This window comes from Chrysoperla carnea, chromosome 3 (genome assembly GCF_905475395.1).
Source record: "Chrysoperla carnea chromosome 3, inChrCarn1.1, whole genome shotgun sequence".
NCBI classification, from domain to species: Eukaryota; Metazoa; Arthropoda; class Insecta; order Neuroptera; family Chrysopidae; genus Chrysoperla; species Chrysoperla carnea.
This window is the reverse complement of record NC_058339.1, coordinates 19,730,865-19,751,515: the sequence shown is the minus strand read 5'-3', so window position 1 is coordinate 19,751,515 and position 20,651 is coordinate 19,730,865. Positions and strand designations below refer to the sequence as shown.

The 20,651-nt window shown below is 28.6% G+C and overlaps 1 protein-coding gene across 1 annotated transcript in view; it reads left to right on the top strand.

Annotated features, from left to right (window-relative positions):
- The window catches only part of LOC123294788, a 63,515-nt gene extending 49,006 nt beyond the window's left edge, over nt 1-14,509 (top strand). The window contains exons 2-6 of the mRNA XM_044875933.1: nt 1,068-1,170; nt 10,891-10,968; nt 11,059-11,244; nt 11,456-11,650; nt 11,972-14,509. Of these exons, the coding sequence (XP_044731868.1) occupies nt 1,074-1,170; nt 10,891-10,968; nt 11,059-11,244; nt 11,456-11,650; nt 11,972-14,010 (2,595 nt within the window). The 5' untranslated portion in view covers nt 1,068-1,073 and the 3' untranslated portion in view covers nt 14,011-14,509. The remainder of the gene's footprint in view (nt 1-1,067; nt 1,171-10,890; nt 10,969-11,058; nt 11,245-11,455; nt 11,651-11,971) is intronic.
- Nucleotides 14,510-20,651: the final 6,142 nt, after the last annotated feature.

Here is a 20,651-nt window from a genome sequence, read left to right as displayed (position 1 = left end):
TAAATCTTACGGCTCTCCACTACATAAGTTATCTAGAAACCTTTTCGTCACAACTCCCTTTAAATACCTACTACAATATTTATTTGCAACAGAAGAAGATTACAATGTACCAACAACACTCATCGTCAATTCACAGCATCATATCCATGCTATTCATCCGTATAATAATTGATTATATTTAAAATCATGTAGGAATGTTGTTCCACTTGGCTTATTATTATTAGCATTAACATGGTAGCAGTGCAAGTAAGCAACCAACAGCAAGTAGTATATCATCATCATCATACCTTTTTTAAAGATGGTATAAGTGTAATTGTAAGCCATAGGTATCTTCATCCAGACAACAGACAAATTAACGTTCTTTTATGGGAATTCACTCTTTATAGTTTTTACTTACTGTTAACAACAGAATTAAAACACTTAATACCTTCTTTTATATCATTATTTTGTAATATCGTTTTAATTATTCCAATACCGGTTTGAATCAAATTTTTCTTAAAGTATAAGAACTTGGAAAGAATGTGCCTGTCCAAAAAACTTTACTTTTTAACACGCTTTTATTAATTTCACCCAAGTCAAAATGTCGGTGAAATTTTGCTGATTCATATCTGAAAACACTTTGAGACGAGCATATGACTACTAGCAAGCTCAACTGAGGAATTTGTATATTTTACACACACGCACAAAATTAAAGTTTTAAAAATTAAAATTCATGCTTTAATGATTGATCGATCTAAAAAACTAGACAATACTAGTTTAAAAAACACGCTTTCGTAGCAAAGTAAACTAAAATAAAGAAAATAATTTCTATAATTAAAAAAAAAAATTGAATGATAAAACATGGGGTGCTTTTTAAGATATTTTATAATACATATATAAGACTTTCCTTTGGCCAATATCTGCCAATAAAACGTTCCGATAAAATAATTTTTTGCTTGATAAAATATTTCGAGTTAAAGACCATGTACAAAATGTAATACTCAGTCACGTTCGCTTCGTTTACTAAATTTTAATAAATCTAGACAAAATTATTATACTTTTAATAAAATTAGATTTTTTCTTTTCAGATCAAAATGATATTACGAAGAAATTCGATTATTAGTTCAATACACACGTTATTAGTTCTATGTATATATTTACAAAGTATAAAATTTGCAGACACAAGAGCAGGTAAGAATTTTTTTTATTCGTTCGTTAAGATATTATAATAACCTACTATACAGTTCATAGGCTCAGATTTTCGAGAAAAACATGACTAAAAATTAATGTAAATATACTATACTTGGTATTTCAACAATTAACTCAGTCAATTGTTTGTTTTCACTTGTTTTTTAATAATATTTTTTTTTATTTAACACAAATATTTTGACATCAATATGTTTAACCGTTAGTTATATGTATAAAATTTATTCATATCAGATAAACAAACAAAAAGCAAAATATTATTGATAAACACTGAATTTGTTAAAAATATAAACAAATAAATAATACTCGTTAACGTAGATATATATATTTTATCTCGTGGGAGTATGCGAATTTTTTTATAAAACTACAGAATTTCTTTTAAAATTACAATTCGCTGTTATTCCGGGAACAGGGCTCCACATTCTTGAAACCTATTAGAAGTAGGTGAATTTTGATCACAAATTTGAAAAATATTGCCCAAATTTAGTAGGATTACAAATTTGGTTTATCAAAATTGGTTAGAATTTGGATGTGATAGAGCAAAATTGAATTTTTTGGATTCTGATAACGTCACAAAGTTAATAAATTCGATTTTTTTGATAAAACTTTTTAGCTGCGAAGTCAGTTTTTCCCTAGCTACCACTTATTTGCTGAATTCCGGGACCAGGACTTGAAACCTATTAAAGCTAGGTGAATTTTGATCAAAAATTTGAAAAATATCGCATAAATATAGTAGGATTACATACTTGGTTTAACAAAATTTGATAAAATTTTGTACATTATACATATATTTAATTATATGGAACATTATACATTTAATTATATAGCTTGTACTAAGTGCGATGGTCGGATACCTTTCCAAATCTCCAAACGTGCAATACTTATAAAACTGAAATTAATTTCATAAATCTTTGTTTAAAAATAATGCAAAGACGATTTCTTAGCTCTTTTTAAAGATTTCTGGTAATGCCGTTAACTTTTCAACGGGTTTCATCTAATTAATACAATTTACGTAAATCAAGGTTTCAAACTTTTTTGCACATAAAACGCATCGTTTGTAAACATGTAGTTTTAAATTGATTTGATTTAATTTTATTATTATTGTTGAATGAGAGAAGGTCATTGGAATTTTTAATCAGCCAAAATATAATTTATTTTATGTGAATTTCATGATTAATTTTATATATACAAATTAGTGCAATTTTGTTGATTTTAATATATTTATACAATTATCACATTAAACGCTAATACGTGGGCTTACGTATATAATTTTTTAACACTAAATTTTAACCTCTAATATGTCAACCTTAGTAGCTCAGTTGGGTAAGGCGTAACCAATTCCTTTCGCGGTATACCTAGGGTAGGGGGCTCGATTTCCACCGTCACAATAAAAATTAATTTAATTAATAGTTGTGATAGGTTGACTTTTTTCTGCAGGTCTAATCAGGTAGCTAGATCCTTTTCACCATACAATTTTTTTTGCTGTTATTTTTAAGTGTCATGTTTGAGACCAATGGTGGTCAAATTATAGGCCACGAATCGCAACGCACGCAAAAAATTGTGGGTAGCCAAATTTACCAACTATGCGTAATTTTTTCTCTAAGTGGAAGAAAATATTTAACGAAGAAATAAAATTGTGTCGACAGACGTATTACAAAATTTTGTAAAAAATTGTTATGCGAACTTATGCAAGGTCGTGTCTCACCTTTTCTCACCGTACCTGATAATTTCGGTAGATCCATACACAAGATATAACTTCCCATGAATTTCAGCTGGTGAAGATCTATCTGTATTTACCGGCAAGCAAACGCTTACTGTAACAAATCTTCAACAATCAGTATTTATTATAATTAGGTTTTACTATAAATATGACCCGATCGCGATGCAGTAATTGCGCGATGTCATTATAGGTTTGTAATTATAATTATAACAAAAAAACCTCATCCTAAAGTGTTATATGAATTTTAGTCCAAGAGTTAGTGTTTAATTATTATTTTGTTTATAAGTATTATGCAATTAAATGTTTTAAGTTTAATAGATTTATTGGAAGGCAATTTTTATCTATATATATATATAGGAGACTTTCTATAGATATAGATAGTCACTCATCACGATATGTCTGGAACTATAAGACCTAGAGACTTGAAATTTGGGAGGAATATTCCTTTTGCCAAGTAGAGGTCAGCTAAGAACGGATTTTACGAAATTCCACTCACAAGGGGGGTTGCGGGGGTGTTCATGAATAAAAAATTCATATTTTTCAATTATGGCTTTTAATAGTTCAAAACTGGTCAGAATGTTTTAAATTACATTTAGAAAATTTTTTAACCTTCGGAAGGTAGAAAGGTGTAGCGAGAAAGTGGGAAGGAAATATCGAATATTTACAAATATACCTAAGTGGGGTATCAAATAAAAGAGCATGACGTGTACATTACAAAACTGTTATCCAACGCAAGGAAATGTGGAGGGAGGGGTGCAAGTGGGGATATTGCCCAGCAAAGCGGGTATATTTTACGCCACGCAAAGCGGGCGGGAAACAGCTAGTATTATATAAAAACGATTGTTTCCCAGCACCAAAGTAGACCCTATCTACTTCTTTCGAATTTTGTTCAAAAGACAGAGCGATAAAGTATTCTAAGTACTATATCACCTAACTCAATAACACTAAAGCGATTCCAAAATAAAGATAAAGTTTTCCTACACATAACCGAAACAAATTCGTTGATTCTAATATGAAATTAAAATTTTTCTAATATAAAATTACATAGATAATTGGATGTATAATTTACTAGAAAGTCCAATACTACTATGCTTAAAGTCCGTGTTTTTTTGGGTATAAAACACCCTACTTATAGAGAAAATTTTTATAAACTTAGAGGAAAAGTCGCATAACAAAGCCTGCCCTATATCGTAGCTCCATTTTTTTATCATCCCAAGTTGCGAAATTTGGGGTCTGAAAATGTCAGCCCATTTCTATAAAAAATGTGGTCGTTTAGACGTCAAATTTGACCCAATTACAAAATTTATTGACCATTTGTGACTTTCCTGACAAATTGAAATCACTTCAAACCAATTTTGTACGATGAATTTGATCCGCTAAACGTGTGTTCTTTAAGTGAAAATTGATGAAGACTATCTGTGAACTTGAAAAAAGTGCAACTAATCTTTAGTCCTTATATGTAGCTACTACCTGTACTATATGTTTGTGTTGCCTTGCTATAGCTAGTATAAACTATAGAGAGCTAGGATAGGATATGTGCTTGACTAGTGTACCGTGAATTGTATTTATTTTTAGAGAATATACCACAAAATAAAATCATTATGCATTAGCCATGTCTATGTCTATATAGGCAACCATTAAATTAAGTAACGTGCAAAATAAAATTATTACTTCAATATTATTTATTTTTTATAATTTCAAGTTTTATTACCATCAATAAACATTCAATTTTGTTACACTCCATTCACAATATCGCAAAGTATCCTCTCCTAGTACACTTGCCAAAGTTAGCCAAATTGAAACACTCAACGCCACACTCTCATCTCACTAAGCAAGTATATCATTGCTCTATGGCTGACATATCGAAGTAGAAACAGCTGCTGTATATAAGCTACAATAGCTACTGAACTAGACAAATAATCACCAGAGTTGCAGAACGGTGAAAAATACTTTACGACCTATTCTCATGCCTAGCCAATGTTTAAAAAATTTCATTAAAATCGATCGAGCCATTTCGGAGGGTGCGATCACAAACACAGTGCCACGATATTTTTATATACAGTATGTTCACTTCAAAAGTATCCACCCTTAACAACTTTTAACCTGATGTAAAGAGTAAAAACATGTCGATTGTTTTGAGTGACAACATGTCGATTTAGATATCGCCGGAGATGTTCCAAAATGGTATTTAGAAAATTTTTTGTTTTATTCCTTCACCGTTCATACTTTTCATCTTCTATGTAGTTCTTAAGAACCATGATTGAAGAGATAATTGTATTCCTTTTTATATGAGGTATTACATGGTAGAGGGTGCTATTTGAAATTTCAAAGTTGACATGGGTGGAGTTGAAGAAAACAACAATCGCAGCAGATCAAGAATTATTATGGGTGGATACTTTTTTAATGAACACACTATAAATGAAAATAAAAAAATGTTTTTTATATTCAACCAACAATTTTACAATGTGCCAAACAGACCAAATGTTTACATGAACTATTTTGCTTCTTATGATTGTACGATGAATCAATGAATCACTCTGTATATATATTGTACATCTATTATTCTTTATTATAAAATATAATAAACAAGATAATTACTTTATGCGTAATATAACGCTAAAACTTTGTGTTTGTCACAGTAAGAAATAATTACTGTTTCCATACATTCTAGATCAAGGCTTTAATATTTAATCAAGAACAACGACAATCATAATTATATTTTTAATGATTAATTTTATTGATTTTATTGATTATAAAATTTTATGTATTAGAATTGTGTAGTTAAAAACGGCAGGATAATGTCAACCAAATTTTTCCCTAGCTATTTTTTAAAATTGCATATGGATGGTGCTTTGTTCAGACATCGTTTCGTAAGGTATCAGTCGAAAGCAGAATATGTAGAAAATGTTTTTCCCGATATCAGGTTTTTTTATAAGCAGGTGGTTTCTGGGTCAAATAAAAGAAAATTTTATGATAAGTAAAGTTATAGATCAGAAAAGTCACATATTTATTAGATAAATATACATATAGACTTTGTAAAGTATATAAAACCACTTATGGCCGATTCTGTTTCGGACTGATTCGGGTCGAGTTCACGGATGTTTGATCGTCAGTCAAACTCCCCATTTTTTGTCAAAATGATTTTCAACGATTTACATAATATTCAGCAATACATAAAACAGGTTTCTACTTCTCCTTGTTTTTTTTTTTTTTTTTTTTGGTAATTTCATGCAAGCCAGTTAAAGTTATTATTTATTCTTGGAATTCCCGAGTGATAATTTTAGTTTTAACTTACTGTTACCCGTCCAATTTGGCCATTTGAAATTTTATAAACAAATATCACCACAAAATATTCTTTGTCCTGTCAAGTCATTCAAGTCCGGTTTACCCCGTTTAGAGCGTCAAAACTGTAAGCAACCAAAAAGCCTTTCTGCTTTTCTTTGACCAACGCTTGGAGTTCACTTTTCGAGGTGGAAGGGATCACCACGAACTGACGCACCAACATTACTTGAAAGAGGGAATTTGCTTAATTTACGCAGTTCCTGCGAGACGAACTTATTTAATTTTTTATTTTAATCAAACATATGAATGGGCATAAACAAATAACATAAACATCAGTTTATTATAATGTTTCATTGATATCAATGCACACGCATTTTATTCTACAAATTAATGTACCATATAAAAAGTTTTAAAAATATTCAAGGTGGAATCATTTTTATATTTAAAAATTCAAAATAAAATTTATAAGAAATTGCACCAATCTCTAAAAGAACAGCTTTAAAAACTATTTTTTACAACTTTTCTTCGAATATCCATTTAAGCTATTCTAAATTATGCACTATCGTTTATTTCTAATGTTATTTCTTACAAAAGATATTCTATGAGAAATTATTAAATTGATTTGATCTACATAATATACATCTAATTATTACCGAGACTTTTGAATTTTAGGTGGAAACAAAGTTTGCAATTAACCGATTAATAGGTTTTAGTAACACTAACTTTTTACGCCCTGAGCATGCTAAAAAAATTTCAGCTTGATTTTTCTTTTCGTTTTTGAGTTAACGTGTTCACAGGCGGACAGACAGACAGACAAGAAGACGGGCAGGCAGACAAAAAACCAAAGAACGACTCTCTAAGTGATTTTTGAACAACTACGCAAAAGTTTTGTTTGTAACATCAACATTTTTAAGCGTTGCAAACTTGGGACTAAACTTAGTACACCTTGATATATATTACATATAAACAGGGTATACAAATAATATTTATGCAATTTCTACTACCTTTTAATTCATTGTCGTCACACAAACTGAAAAATTATAAATTCCGAAATGTTATTTTCTCATTTCTAAAATCATAGACAATTTCTCCTTCAATATTTTATAAACTCATTGTTTGTTAATTATTATTAAACTAATATAGTCACTAATATTGTGCGAGTATAAATAATATTGAAATAAAATAAATATTTAATAACCTATTAAATAAATATAATAAAAAATTTTTATTATTTGTATTGGATATTATTATTATTATTAAATATTTATTATTAATAACAAAATAATATTATTTTATTTTTTGTACTAATTTGGCAGTTGTAGTAGTAGGTCATGGAAATTTTATCTATCATCATAATAAAAATGTGAACAATAATAATAATATTAATTCTTTTGTAGAACAATCAAAATCATAGTAAAATACAAATTCATTAATAATCATTAATTTGCTAATAAAGCATTAATATAAGAGCCAGGCCAAAAATAATTCGTTCAAATTACTAAAGCTAATCATTTGAGGATTGGTTATAGTAGTTGTGTACACACACATACTGCAGTCAGTCAAGCAAACGATATAACAGGGGTCAGATATATGCTATCGAAACAGTGCAGTCTTACGTGGTACTAAAATGAATTTAGTAAAGCTGAAAATTATTATACATCTTGCATATTGCATATAGATAACAGTTATGACAGTCAGCCAGTTAAACGTTAGAACAGGGCTGGTCAGTCAGCCCTTATTTATTAACAATAAAAAAATAAAATCCATTGATTTCCGTGGTATTTAAATGAATTTATTAAAGCTGAAAATTGTTATACAGCTTGAATATTGCATATAGATAACAGTTCTGACAGTCAGTCAGTAAAATCTTAGAACAAGGCTGGTCAGCTTTAATTTTCAGCTTTAACAAATTCATTTTAGTACCACGTAAAACTGCACCGTGTCGATAGCGTATATCTGATCCCTGTTCTATCGTTCGCTTGACTGACCGCAGTATGTGTGTGTACACAACTACTATAACCAAACCTCAAACGATCAACTTTAGTAAATTCAACGAATTCTTTTTGGCCTGGCTCTTCCATTATTAGGTATTATATTGTTAGTATGGATGATTGTATTTTTTGCTTGAAACTTTTTTATCAATAAATGACATATAAAAATGACATATGCTTGACATACATCGATAGGTACATCAACACATTAATCAAATCCACTTCCATTATTATTAAGTTTAATTTAAAAGGGATGGAAAATAAAATAAAGTTAACAAGATATCGCCTAAGATACTGCCTATTCTCAATTCAAATAATACAAATATTATAGGTACCAATTTGAAATTTTTAAGTGACTAAAATTTTATTTAATTTGATGTATGTGAAAAAAATAAAATTACCAAATAAAATGATTGCAGATATTTAAATATTTGTCAGTAAAAATCAACAATAGCGAGCACATATATAACACAGTTGAATCAATTTAACACTCGATTAAGCATGATTTATAATTTAACCTTGGCCTTAACACAAAATTTACAATAATTACAAATAAATTAGAATGTTGTGTCACTAATTAGAGGGTGCAGAGGATGAACAAACTATGTCACACAGGTAGTGATATTGAAGCCAATTGTTGGCCAAAATGGTCTAACCAACACAGACCTTATATTGAGATATAGGTAAACTATATTCTATAGTCAAACAATTTTCAGCTTTAATGCACTTGACGGATAAAAAATAAATAAAAAACAATTCCAATAGTCGAAAAAGCTAAAAACATATTTGTTTTTCAATAATTTTTCTTAGAAATAACCAAAAACAAAAGATATTTAACAATTTTAATCTTTTGGCACCAATAAAAAGTCTCAATGTCCGAAAAAACAATTTCAAGCTAACTTCATTTCAAGCACTGTGATGTTAAAGGCTATTCGACAGATTTTCATTGGCTTTACATTTACAAGAAAAATTTGATGTCATGAAAAGAGTATTTCTAAAATTTTATTATATAAACTGCATACTCAATTGATTCTTTTGAAATATTTCGAAAATGGGTGACAGAAATGTCTCTGATATTTAGTAAAAAAATATCGACCGGTCGAAAAAGGCTATTGCGCACCTTCAAAAAGAATTAGATTTTAAGCATTTTACTAAAAACCACCGAAAAGTAGTTTAATAATATTTTGATGAAAGTTATCGTATACAAACTTTTATAAGTAGTTAAATGTAGCTAAATTGTTAGTATACAAACAGAAATACTTTCACTGTTTAAACAATTATAAATGGTAACAATGCAATCTGTTTATTACCTGATAAGTAGTTCAGAATTAACAATTAACCATAATTAAATTTTTATTAACCATATAGTTAATGTAAAAAGTAAAAAATAGTCATTTCTCACAATCACAATAGGTTTTATTATACAAAATTAATAGCTTTGCTCGCACCACGAAAAGAAAAAAATGTACCCAAGATGTTTGATAAACAAAACAGCATGATTCTAAAACTACCAAAATAACCAGTGGAGATAGCAACTGGAAGAGTTAATTGTTGAAACACCTTTTTTATATATTCTGTAAAAAGTAGTTACCAAATAAGCGAATTGTGAACTTATTCATCAACTACTTTCAAATTATGGTAAATCCATAGAGTTAACGAGTTCCAAGCTTTATATCAAGGTTTAAAAACGAACTTTTATATCTTTGAACTGCTGATTTAGGTCTTGCGCTTTGAAAAATAAACTTCTATGGATTCCACCTTGAGTTATAGTCTAATTTTGCTCGAAACAGAGTTTATTTTTACAGAATATATAAATATAGAAAATGCGATTAAAATTCTATCTTATTACCTCTTCTCGTTTTTGAGATATGAAATGCATGGATAAACAGATTGGCCGACGGAATAAGGAGCAGATATATGAAAATGCACTAATTAAGCAATTTTATTAATTCATTGTGTGCGTAGTCATGGTAGAGACAATAAAAACGATGTCAGCGCTTCCAGTGAAAAATTTTTGCGATAAAGGAGGCTGTTATGTTATGTTACTAATTTGCAATTCTTTACATGTTAATGTTATAGAAAATGTCACATTAAAATTATTGAAAAACACTAATTAATTAAACTTAATGCATTAAAAATTGTGAAAATCAGAAATCAAATTGCACAAATATTATTTTTCAAATGTAAATTATCACAATTGTTTATTTAAATTTGTGAGACAATAATATTAAATTTTCAATGTAAGTCATAAATGCAATCCATACAATTATATATGCATCCATACAATTCTATAATTAAAGTAGTGTATCGTTACAATGGAAACGCCTAAATTAAAACTCACGCATGGTGCGAATACTGTACATTTTGTTTCTACTATAAACATTTCTAAGCGTCACAATTGTTAAATTTAAAAAATCTGAAAGTTGGGCTGTATAAAATACCAAAAAGCAAACCTTGTTAGAAACAAGTACTTATAAGCGTCTAATATTTAAATACTTAAAGTTTCAAGTTTAGAACTTCTTTAAAATCTTGAATTACTGAATAATTTGGATTATATTCTTTTTTATCATTCCCTGGTCGGAAACAAGTGTTTCTTACTATTCACGAATATTAAACGATATTTTTAAAAATTAATTTAAATAAAATAAAATTGGTTTGAAAACAAAAATAATAAATAAATATATTTTAATATTAATTTTTTTTTTATTACAGTTGTTTTTACGGAAGAACGAGCATCACGATTAATACGAGAAATTTACCCGGAAGAAGTAACTGTCAAACAAGCAAAAGGTAATATTATATAAAATACTTATTTAGGGGTTTGATATTATATAATTTTTACAATTCAAATAAAAATTATTATTTTAACACTAATTACAGCTAATTATTGTTTGGTGGGAGATGTTGTATATGCAACGGGTGAAGCTGTTGGATCATCAGACCCTTGTGAACAATGTGAATGTCGAGGACCTGGTGTTGAATGTAGTCCTATGAAATGTCCACCTCCGAATCCAGGATGTCGAGCACTTCATCGGCCTGATATTTGCTGCCCAAGTTATCAATGTGGTAAATATAATATTTGTTTAAATTTTACAATTCTACATTCCATTAACCACGAATTTTGAGAGTCTTTGTGCGATACTCTCTCAAAATAGCCATTACATTGCCTGAAAACCGCACTAACCACCCTCAGTTCACCACTTCAAATAAATCGCGAAATTTTAGTTTTTTTTATTTCATTTTTCAAATTTGTTTACTCTACCATGTTTTTGTGCAGAATGTACTTTTGGAAATCGAACATATGCAAATGGAGAACGACTAGAAGAAACTCCAAACGGCCCATGCAAAGTTTGTTATTGCCGTGGTGGGGAAATTCAATGCAACGACGTTGGATGTTATACAAGAGATGATTGTGAACCAGTTCAAGTTCCAGGTCAATGTTGTCCTAAATATGATAACTGTCCTCCAAGAGGTAAATATAATTAATAATTAAACAGTGAATTTAATGTTTCTGCTAAATTTTTAAGGTTGTTACTTTAAATTTTACTAAATACTTTTACCAATATCTGTCAATAAAATATTTACAACAATTGAAATTTAGCACCCCACGCTTTTTTACGATATAATGATTTCTTTAATTTAAAGAAATTATTTTCTACCTTTTAGTTCAGCTAGTCACAAATAATAATTAACATCCAACTGAAACTTTGTAAATGGCTTCGTTTGACGAGCCCCCCCCCTGGACTTAATTAAAATTCACGATTTATTAATAATTAACAATATAATGTTTTAGATCATGTTTCATCATCAACAGAATTGATACCAAGTAGTAGCAGCAGTGAAACATTTGAATTAGATGAATCAAATGCAGGTAAAATACCTTCTGACGAAATAATAAACTCATCTTATGAATCTGCACAATCTGGCCAAATTACATCTTTTGAAGATGCGTCAGCAGTACAATCAGCTGAAATTCAGGAAAGCTCTACGAAAAGCATAATAAAAGAATTGCCAATCGAATCACGTCCAAAAATTACAATCAAAGAAGTAATTGCTCCACCAAAACGTGAAATTAATGTTGCTAATACATACAACGAAAACAGTGATAATTCACCGAAAATTAAAGACGATGTAGAAAAAGTACGAACAGAAGCAGAAATTAAAAACGAATATCCCGAAAATGAATCGTATGAACATCCGGCATCTGTAATTCGTGTTGGTAATGATGTAATCATTTACGAAGGTGGTCAAATAAAACCAGGACATGATTTAAGTAGCACACCTGCCTCGTTTATCAATGTTATTGGTGCGGAAGGTTTACAAATTGGTGGAGTTGACGATGTACAAAACGAACATTTTCATAATTTTGGTTCATCAACAGAAGAACCAAAAATTTCATCATCCGAATCAACCTATAAAACTCCAACCACGGAAAATTTAGCATATTTAAAAGAAACTGATGAAATGGCTAAGCTCAATACAGATGTTATTTTCAAGGATAGTCAAGAAAAAGTACTACCGACATCAATAACTTCAGTTAAAAAACAATTGATTGATGGAATTATCGAAGATCAAATAACATCAGAGGGTCCAACAAGAATTCCAATTTCCTTTGAAGGGTATTCATCAACATCTAGTGTCGAGGATGATTTATTACTTGAATCGTCAATGAAACAGGAACGTGAACACGTTGATGAGGTATCAAATAATAACAATCCAATCCAACATGAAAAATCGAAAGATGAAATTAATGAAAATGCTGAACGAAATCCAGCATATCCACCATTACCAGATGATGTAGACGTCATATTAAACGAACAAAATGAAGAAGACTTGGATTCTTACAAAACATCTCATATTGATCATGGCGTCCCATCAAATAATCCTCTGATTAATGCGAAAGCTGCTTTACCATTAAGTTTGTTGAAGACCCACGCTCCTACAGACTTTGTGGATGAAATAACTGATGAAGAAATCTCTTCTTCAACAGCCGTTAATGAAATTTCTACGAAATCAGATGATTCAAAAATTTTATTAACTTCTGATATATTTGACATTTTAAATTATATCGGAAATACGACGAATAATGATCAAAATGAAGAAAATAAAACACAATTCGACATAAGCACACAAGATTATTCTGATTTTGCCTCAACAGCCAGCAGCAATAGTGATATTTCATCCTTTGACGGGATAAGTACAAAAAATTCATTACTCGAAACAATTACCACAGAAAATACATTATTAAAATCGAAGGAAACTGTGGAAGAAGATGAAGATAGCGGTGAAAGAGTAACAGAAAAAACACAATTATCTTCGTTCATGTCTTACGAAGATGCAAGTATGATGCATCATAATCCTGACTCAGCAGTATCTAGTGATGTTGAATTATTGGTAACTCAAGGTCCGAATACATCAAGTAACGATGAAAACAGTGCAAGTGAACAAAAATCAGTAGAAGTTTCAAGTAATAATTCATATGAATTAAAAGACGTTGAAATGCTTGAAACAAGTAACACCAGTTCTACTGATCTTGTAACAAAGAGTTATGAAGCAATTCAAAATGGTAGCGATGAAAACACTGATGATGGATCGTTAAACAATAGTAGCCAAATTGTATCATCATCAGAAGACGGTTTATCCGCTGAAAACGGAACACAATCGTCCGTAGAAGTAGTACCGTATAGAACTAGTCAAGAAAATGAATTGTTAATGAAAGTTAGTGATGCAATATCAAAATTTAAATTACATGAATCGACAGATTCATTGGATATTAATGTCTTAAATATTTTAAAAGATTTCCTTGATAAACAAGCGAAAAGTTTTAAGTAATTGCATATTTTGTTAAAATTTTAATTTATAAACTGTTGATTAGTCCAATTGATAATATATTGAATGATTTTCAATAACGTGAATTACTTATAATGAAACTCACATTTATTGGAATTGAAGAATAATTTTGTGGACAGTTGAGCTGTAAAATATACAAAAAACTTGTTTTATATGAACTGTTGACCTCTTGTTTGTCCCAATTTCTCTTAGAATAAGTTCTAAAATTATCTCCGTTGCAAGTAATTTTATCGAAAGGTTGCGTTACTTTATTGAATTCCGTATGGTTTACAGCATCTGCTAACGGTTTTTCACTTCATTATTATGTATTTAGCATTATCAACGAAGGCGCGTTATCATACGGGACAGCATCGGGGTATTTATAAAGGAACGTAAGCTAAATGAATTTTATCAAAAAACTACTTCTTTTATAGGAAAGAATATACTAGCTAATTTAACAATTCCTTGAAGAAGTCTTGCACTCTGAATTTTAATTTTTTTGTCTCCGTTGGCATATTGATTTTTAAATATTTAAATAAGATTTATAAATTTGATTTATGAATCTGATTTGTCTTTTTAAGAATAAATTAGGTAATTCGAATTAATTAAATGTATTAAACTTGAACGATTCTAAGTTGATTTATTATCAAAATATTATGTAAACAAAAAATAAATTAAAACTTTGTAAATTGTTCAATAATAATGCCTCCAATCGCTTCAAAGGTTTGATTTCGTGGTGACACTTGACGCCTAGCTTTTAGCGTTAAAAAGGAGCGATAAAACTGAATACATTTGAGGTTCAATTAATTGGCGCTGGTATCATTTACTTGACGCTAAAAATGTTATATCGAACTGAATTACAATCGATATTATGAAACAGTTTTAAAATACTCCAGACAAACAGTTGCGCTTGTTAGATATTACTTAATAATTATTTATAATAGATTATAATAAAAGACATATTAAATTAATATAACTATGTGTTGTTGTTGATCCAAATAGGTTAGGGAATAACATAGATCGATAAGTCAACTTGACGCTAGACGATACAGTTTGACGCAGCCTTTATTTAGATGGCACTAAATTTGACGCTAAAAGTTAGCGTTAAGCGTTACCATGAAATCGGACCTTAAGAACTAAAATGAATATATCTTCACTGACTTTATATACTCACGATTATTTGAAGATAGGATTAGAGAAATTATATTTTTACGCATGACATCCAATGTGAAGTTTTTTTTTGTTATTAAAATCCAAATTTTAATTTAAAAAGTCACAAATAATTCGATACTTAATGTTAAGTATACTCGTAAAACATGTATACCTACAAGCTATAAAGGTAGCCACAGCAAATGAAAATTGATTGGACTAAGAATAATGTATTATGGTAAAATATTGCCCACATTTTATATTATTTTGACTGAAAAGTGATTTTCTATGTATGATTATTATAGGAAATTCTATAATTATAAAATTTTAATCATAAGTAAATTTTAGTAAATATATATTTTTAAAATATATGATTTAGCCAAGGTACTCTGTATAAAGACTAATTCTTATCGTATATTATTTTAGATAGCCTTGTTTCACAAATAAACAACCAGCGCTGACTCTGGCAAAGTGTCAGCACACACGGCGTCGTAAAAGAAAAGCGAAAAGATATTTTTAAAAAAAGATTGGTTTTATGAAATTTTTAATTTATTTATTCATAGTTGCTCAAGCATAAAATGGGGAAATTTTAAGAGTTCAGCCCTCCGAGTCAGCGCTGTAAAATTTGTGACGAGAGTGGATAAATGAATAATATTGTAAGAAGTAAACTATATACAGTTTATAACAATTACGAAATGCTAAAAGCCACGGACACCTTTTCAAGCTCGACCATACTCAACTATCATAAAAGTGTGTCTCTTAAACGCACACGGGTTGGTTTTAAGGTATCGAAAAATAGGTAATTTTCTTTCGCCGGAATTCTATTATACTATAGAATTAAAGGGAGGAAAACATTGAGCGGAAAATTTATATATCATTTTAATTAGAATAGTGGAAAAGATGGGATAATTAATTATGACAGTTTCGAATTGGGATAGGACAATTTATAATAGAGAAACATTTTAACTTTAAAAGATTATTTCAAAAGGTACTTCGATCTCATTTGATTTAGTTTTGTGTCTACCAATTTATAAAGGGTTGAGCTATGTTGGGTCGATTTTTAATAAGTCTCGTTTGAAATATAAGGTGTTTCCAGTGGGTTTTAGTATCTCGTAAACAATTAGCAATCTAACAGTTGGATTTGTAAAAGGACTACAAACAAAACTGATTATAAAATGTTAGTCATTTTTATGTGAAATAGTAATAAATTTTAACGTAGTAAAAGTAAGAAAAAAGTAAAATATTTAGTAAAAAAAAATTTAAAATAAACAACAAATATTTATTAAATGCACTTTGAAATCCTAAATGATTAGGATTTAAAATAAAAATTGAATCTATTTATGTGTATATAATACAACATTAATCTCTTTATTTTTAATTATTTAGATTTTAACTAAAAGAAGTAATTTGCTCATTATGTTTTAGAACAGAATTAATAATTATTTAAGGAATAATGTTAATAACAAAACAGCTATTGCATCAAAAACCTCAATAATTTTATTTTTAATTCTTAGGAAGATTTAGTGATTTTTTTTTATGTTTCGTTTGTTATTCTAAGTTTACATTCTATAATCCATGAAAATCAATTTGATTCTAAATTTTGTCAAAGGGTAACATGGACAGAACAGGAAGTCAAAATTTATTATTCGATATATAGTATTAGAATTTTTTCTGAATAACCTACGTTACCAGAGAAATAACTTCTACTGGCAACCCTAAATAAAGTTGCTGTACCGCTAGCAATTTCCCACTTTATGTTTAGAAAATTTTTAAGACACAAATGAAGAGGTTATGGTACCTAATAATTACGAAAGTTTTTAACAATTTAATAACAAAAAAGAGGTGATTTGGCTTTTTGTAAATATCTCAGAAACTGTTAAGAATATCTGAAATTTAAAAAAAGATACTTAAAGAGCGGGAAATTTGCTTAATTAAAATCCAGCATTCCGGAACTCTCTAATTTATAGATGAAAATAGCGCGGAAATAAAACAATTCACAGACAAAATACATTATTTTTTAGCAACAATACTTACAATAATGATAAATAAAATAATCTTTTAGCGCTATCTTCACCTCTAAAATTAAATTATGAATATGGGTGGTAGAATTTCAGGAGGCAGGACTCTTCCGTAGCATATATTTCCTCCTCTTTAAAGATCTTTTAAATTTCGGATATCTTTAGTAGTTTCCGAGATATTTACAAAAAACCAAATTCCTCTTCATTTGTGTCCAAAACTTCTTCGAATAGTTTCTAAATGTAATTCGGAATCCAATGACACCTTGACCATAATTTTTCGAGATTTATACCAGGTTTGTACACAAAATGGTGCTTGTTGGACCAAATTCCTCTTCATTTGTGTCCGAATAGTTTCTAAACGTAATTCTGAATCAAATGACATCTTGATCATAATTTTTCGAGATTGATATCAGGTTTGTTCACAAAATGGTGCTTGTTGTCTAGACTAGAGGAAGAGAATATTGGAATTTTATAGAATTTAATTATTCATTTGGCATATTTTACGCCCAAGAAAATTAAATGCAAGTATTTACATCAATATCACGATTTATTTTACATATAAATTAATTGAAACTTGGAATAACAAATAGAAAATACGTTCGACTTGAGTTTAATATTAGCTATTTTAGAATTTAATTATTTCGCCATTGTTACTAAGCTCTATCTATATTAAGTGTACGTTGTAAAAAGATTAATTAAGAATTATTTCTCGTAATTTAAGTTTATATCTGATTGATATATACTTACATGTATTAATTTAAATATTTATAAAATACTATTTATTATTATTCATTTTAGTGTCTTCCGTCAATTTATTGTAAAAATGAATTTGGATTTATTTATAATAAATTATTATTCTTTTCAAATTTTAAGTTTTGGAATTTTACAATTGAAACCCTAAAGCTTTAGGCAGGCTATTTACTTCTTAAAAGTCCACACTGCTGAAATTTATTGTGTGGCTTCGTTATACCGGAATAAACAGTTTTTTTTTTTCTGGGATAAGATTACTATTGTGTCAAATAGAAAAGTTATTATTACTAGCACCGGGTGCCTGGTGCAACTTGTAGAGGTAACAACAATAAGAGCAAACACTACTGAGAAAAGAATGTGATTTGAAAATATTGGGGGAATGCGAGTTACCTATTGAGATTCGAGCTATAAAGAGTAGATGTATCGCGTAATATGTTTATTTGTAAGTTTAGTTTTTTGAATTCGGTAGTTTTTATTAATAATTTATTTTATGGAAAGGTATGGCTAATAGGGTTTCAAATGTAAATTCTCAAATTTTACGGTTGGAACTTTCATATTAATTGATACTTTATTCTTCATACGTAGCGAGTTAATTAATAAACTTTAGACATTTCGATTGAATGATGATTAAGTTCTTTTTTATTTCATTTAAGTTCTTTTTATTTTTAAATGAAATGCCATGTTAATGCCTTTTAACGAATGTACAGAAACATAATGAAAATTTAACTATTGAAACTAATTTTAACAGTATCGCTAGAGTTTACTGAAACTGAAATATTGAAACAAGTTAGACCTCGCACAAATTATATGTAATCTGAATTTCTGAACTTTTTCAAACTTTGGCAAATGATAGTTTAAGTCATCCTAAAGAAAAGTTCTCATGGTCACAAGTCATGAAAATGACAGGATTTCATGTTATAGCTAAATTAAAGTTGGAAAATGTACTTATTTGTATAATATATGCCTATGTGTGTATAGGCAAATACATATACAGATATGTATAACTACATGCATATAGATGTTTTTTAATGTAAGAGTGTTGTTTTTAAATTTTTGTTTTTTAAAGAATATGTTACGAAATTCAAAGAAGAAGCAGTGTTAAATATTTTCCTATCTAATATTGCGGGGTCCTTAAAACATAATTATAATAAAATGAATCTATGAAGCAATAAAATTTTAACGGCAATTACCCTTTTGTGTAGAACTTAAAAATGAATAAGGATCAATAAGAAAAACAACAATCCATGTTTGTTTGAAAAACAAACTAAAATACGATGAATTATTAACTCTTGTAAAAAGTAGGAATCGAATAGGATTCTGATATCCGATCATAAATTAAAATATTTTATAATTTTTTTTTAATACTATATTTCAAACTAAAATCAAAAAGCGTCTTTAATGAAATAATTATTTGATTAATAAGTTGACATTCTTATTTTACGATTGCTTTAAAAACTATATTGTTTTTGTTTCACAATTGGATTATTTTTATTATAAATAATAAAAAATAATTGAAAACCAATAAATAGAAATGCCATATCTTTTTTTCAAGATGTTGTTAATTGTAAATGTATGATATGATAAGTAAGAACTTATTATTATTATAGATTAAAATAAATCATCTTCAAAGTATTATTATAATTATAAATTTAATTTTAAGTAATGTTGTAAATGTCGATGAACAAATAAAGACTTTTAATATTTAAAATAATTTTTTTTTTTTTTCAGTAAGTCGTTACTTTACCTAAATTTTTATGAACAAGTGGAAATTAGAAAATTTAAAAAAACTCCCGACAAATACTATTTATTCTTCTAAAGTCTAAACCGATTTTTGGAAACCTAGCTATAAAATATTCTCAATCGTTTCGACCGTTTAGGGGCTACGATGACACTGAGAAACATACACACGCACAGATAAACACTTTAAACTTATAACACTCCTTGTTAAATCAATATCAAAGTGATAGTCAAGGACATCCGAAGAGATGAAAAGGATACTTAGAGAGCTATCATTTTTTGGGACAAATTTTTGGAAATATTTTAATTGAAAATGAAATATTTGAGTTGACTTTGTTCTTTTGAATTATTGTTTTGAATTACCTAATTATTTTACCATTTCACTTTTCGAAATGAATTGAGCCAGGTTTATTTGACAATTCATTTCCATAGTAATTATTTCTATTTTAAAATTATATGTCATGCCTTTTCCAAACTGAATAGATTTTGAAGATCATCACCAATTTTTTAGTTTTTTTCGGATATGGAACCCTAAGCTTGCACTTGAAACTCTAGCTAAGAACACTTTCCGTTAAATTACCTTTCAAATGATACCAAAAAAATTAAAATTGGGTCATCCGTTTAGGCGCAACGATGCCACAAACAGACATACACATTTTGCTATATTGGGTGCGCTTGTTTCAAAGTAAAAGCTAAAAGGAGAATCACCTTTGTATTCATTTTAATGAAAGTAGTTAATAAAAATTCCTTAACATTTTATGTTAATTATGCAGAATAATAGTCAATTTATAGAGTTTGTAAAATAAGTAACCAAGTTTATGAGTGAATTATTTATGAATTTTTTTAAATTTAGTAGTTCTAGCATTTTACAAAATATCGCGATTAATTTATGACTACCCAAAATCAGAGAATTGATTATTTGCCGTGTTTTTTTGATTTGAAAAACGTTTAATTGTGGATAATTTTGAACATAAGTTTTTATACCATGTA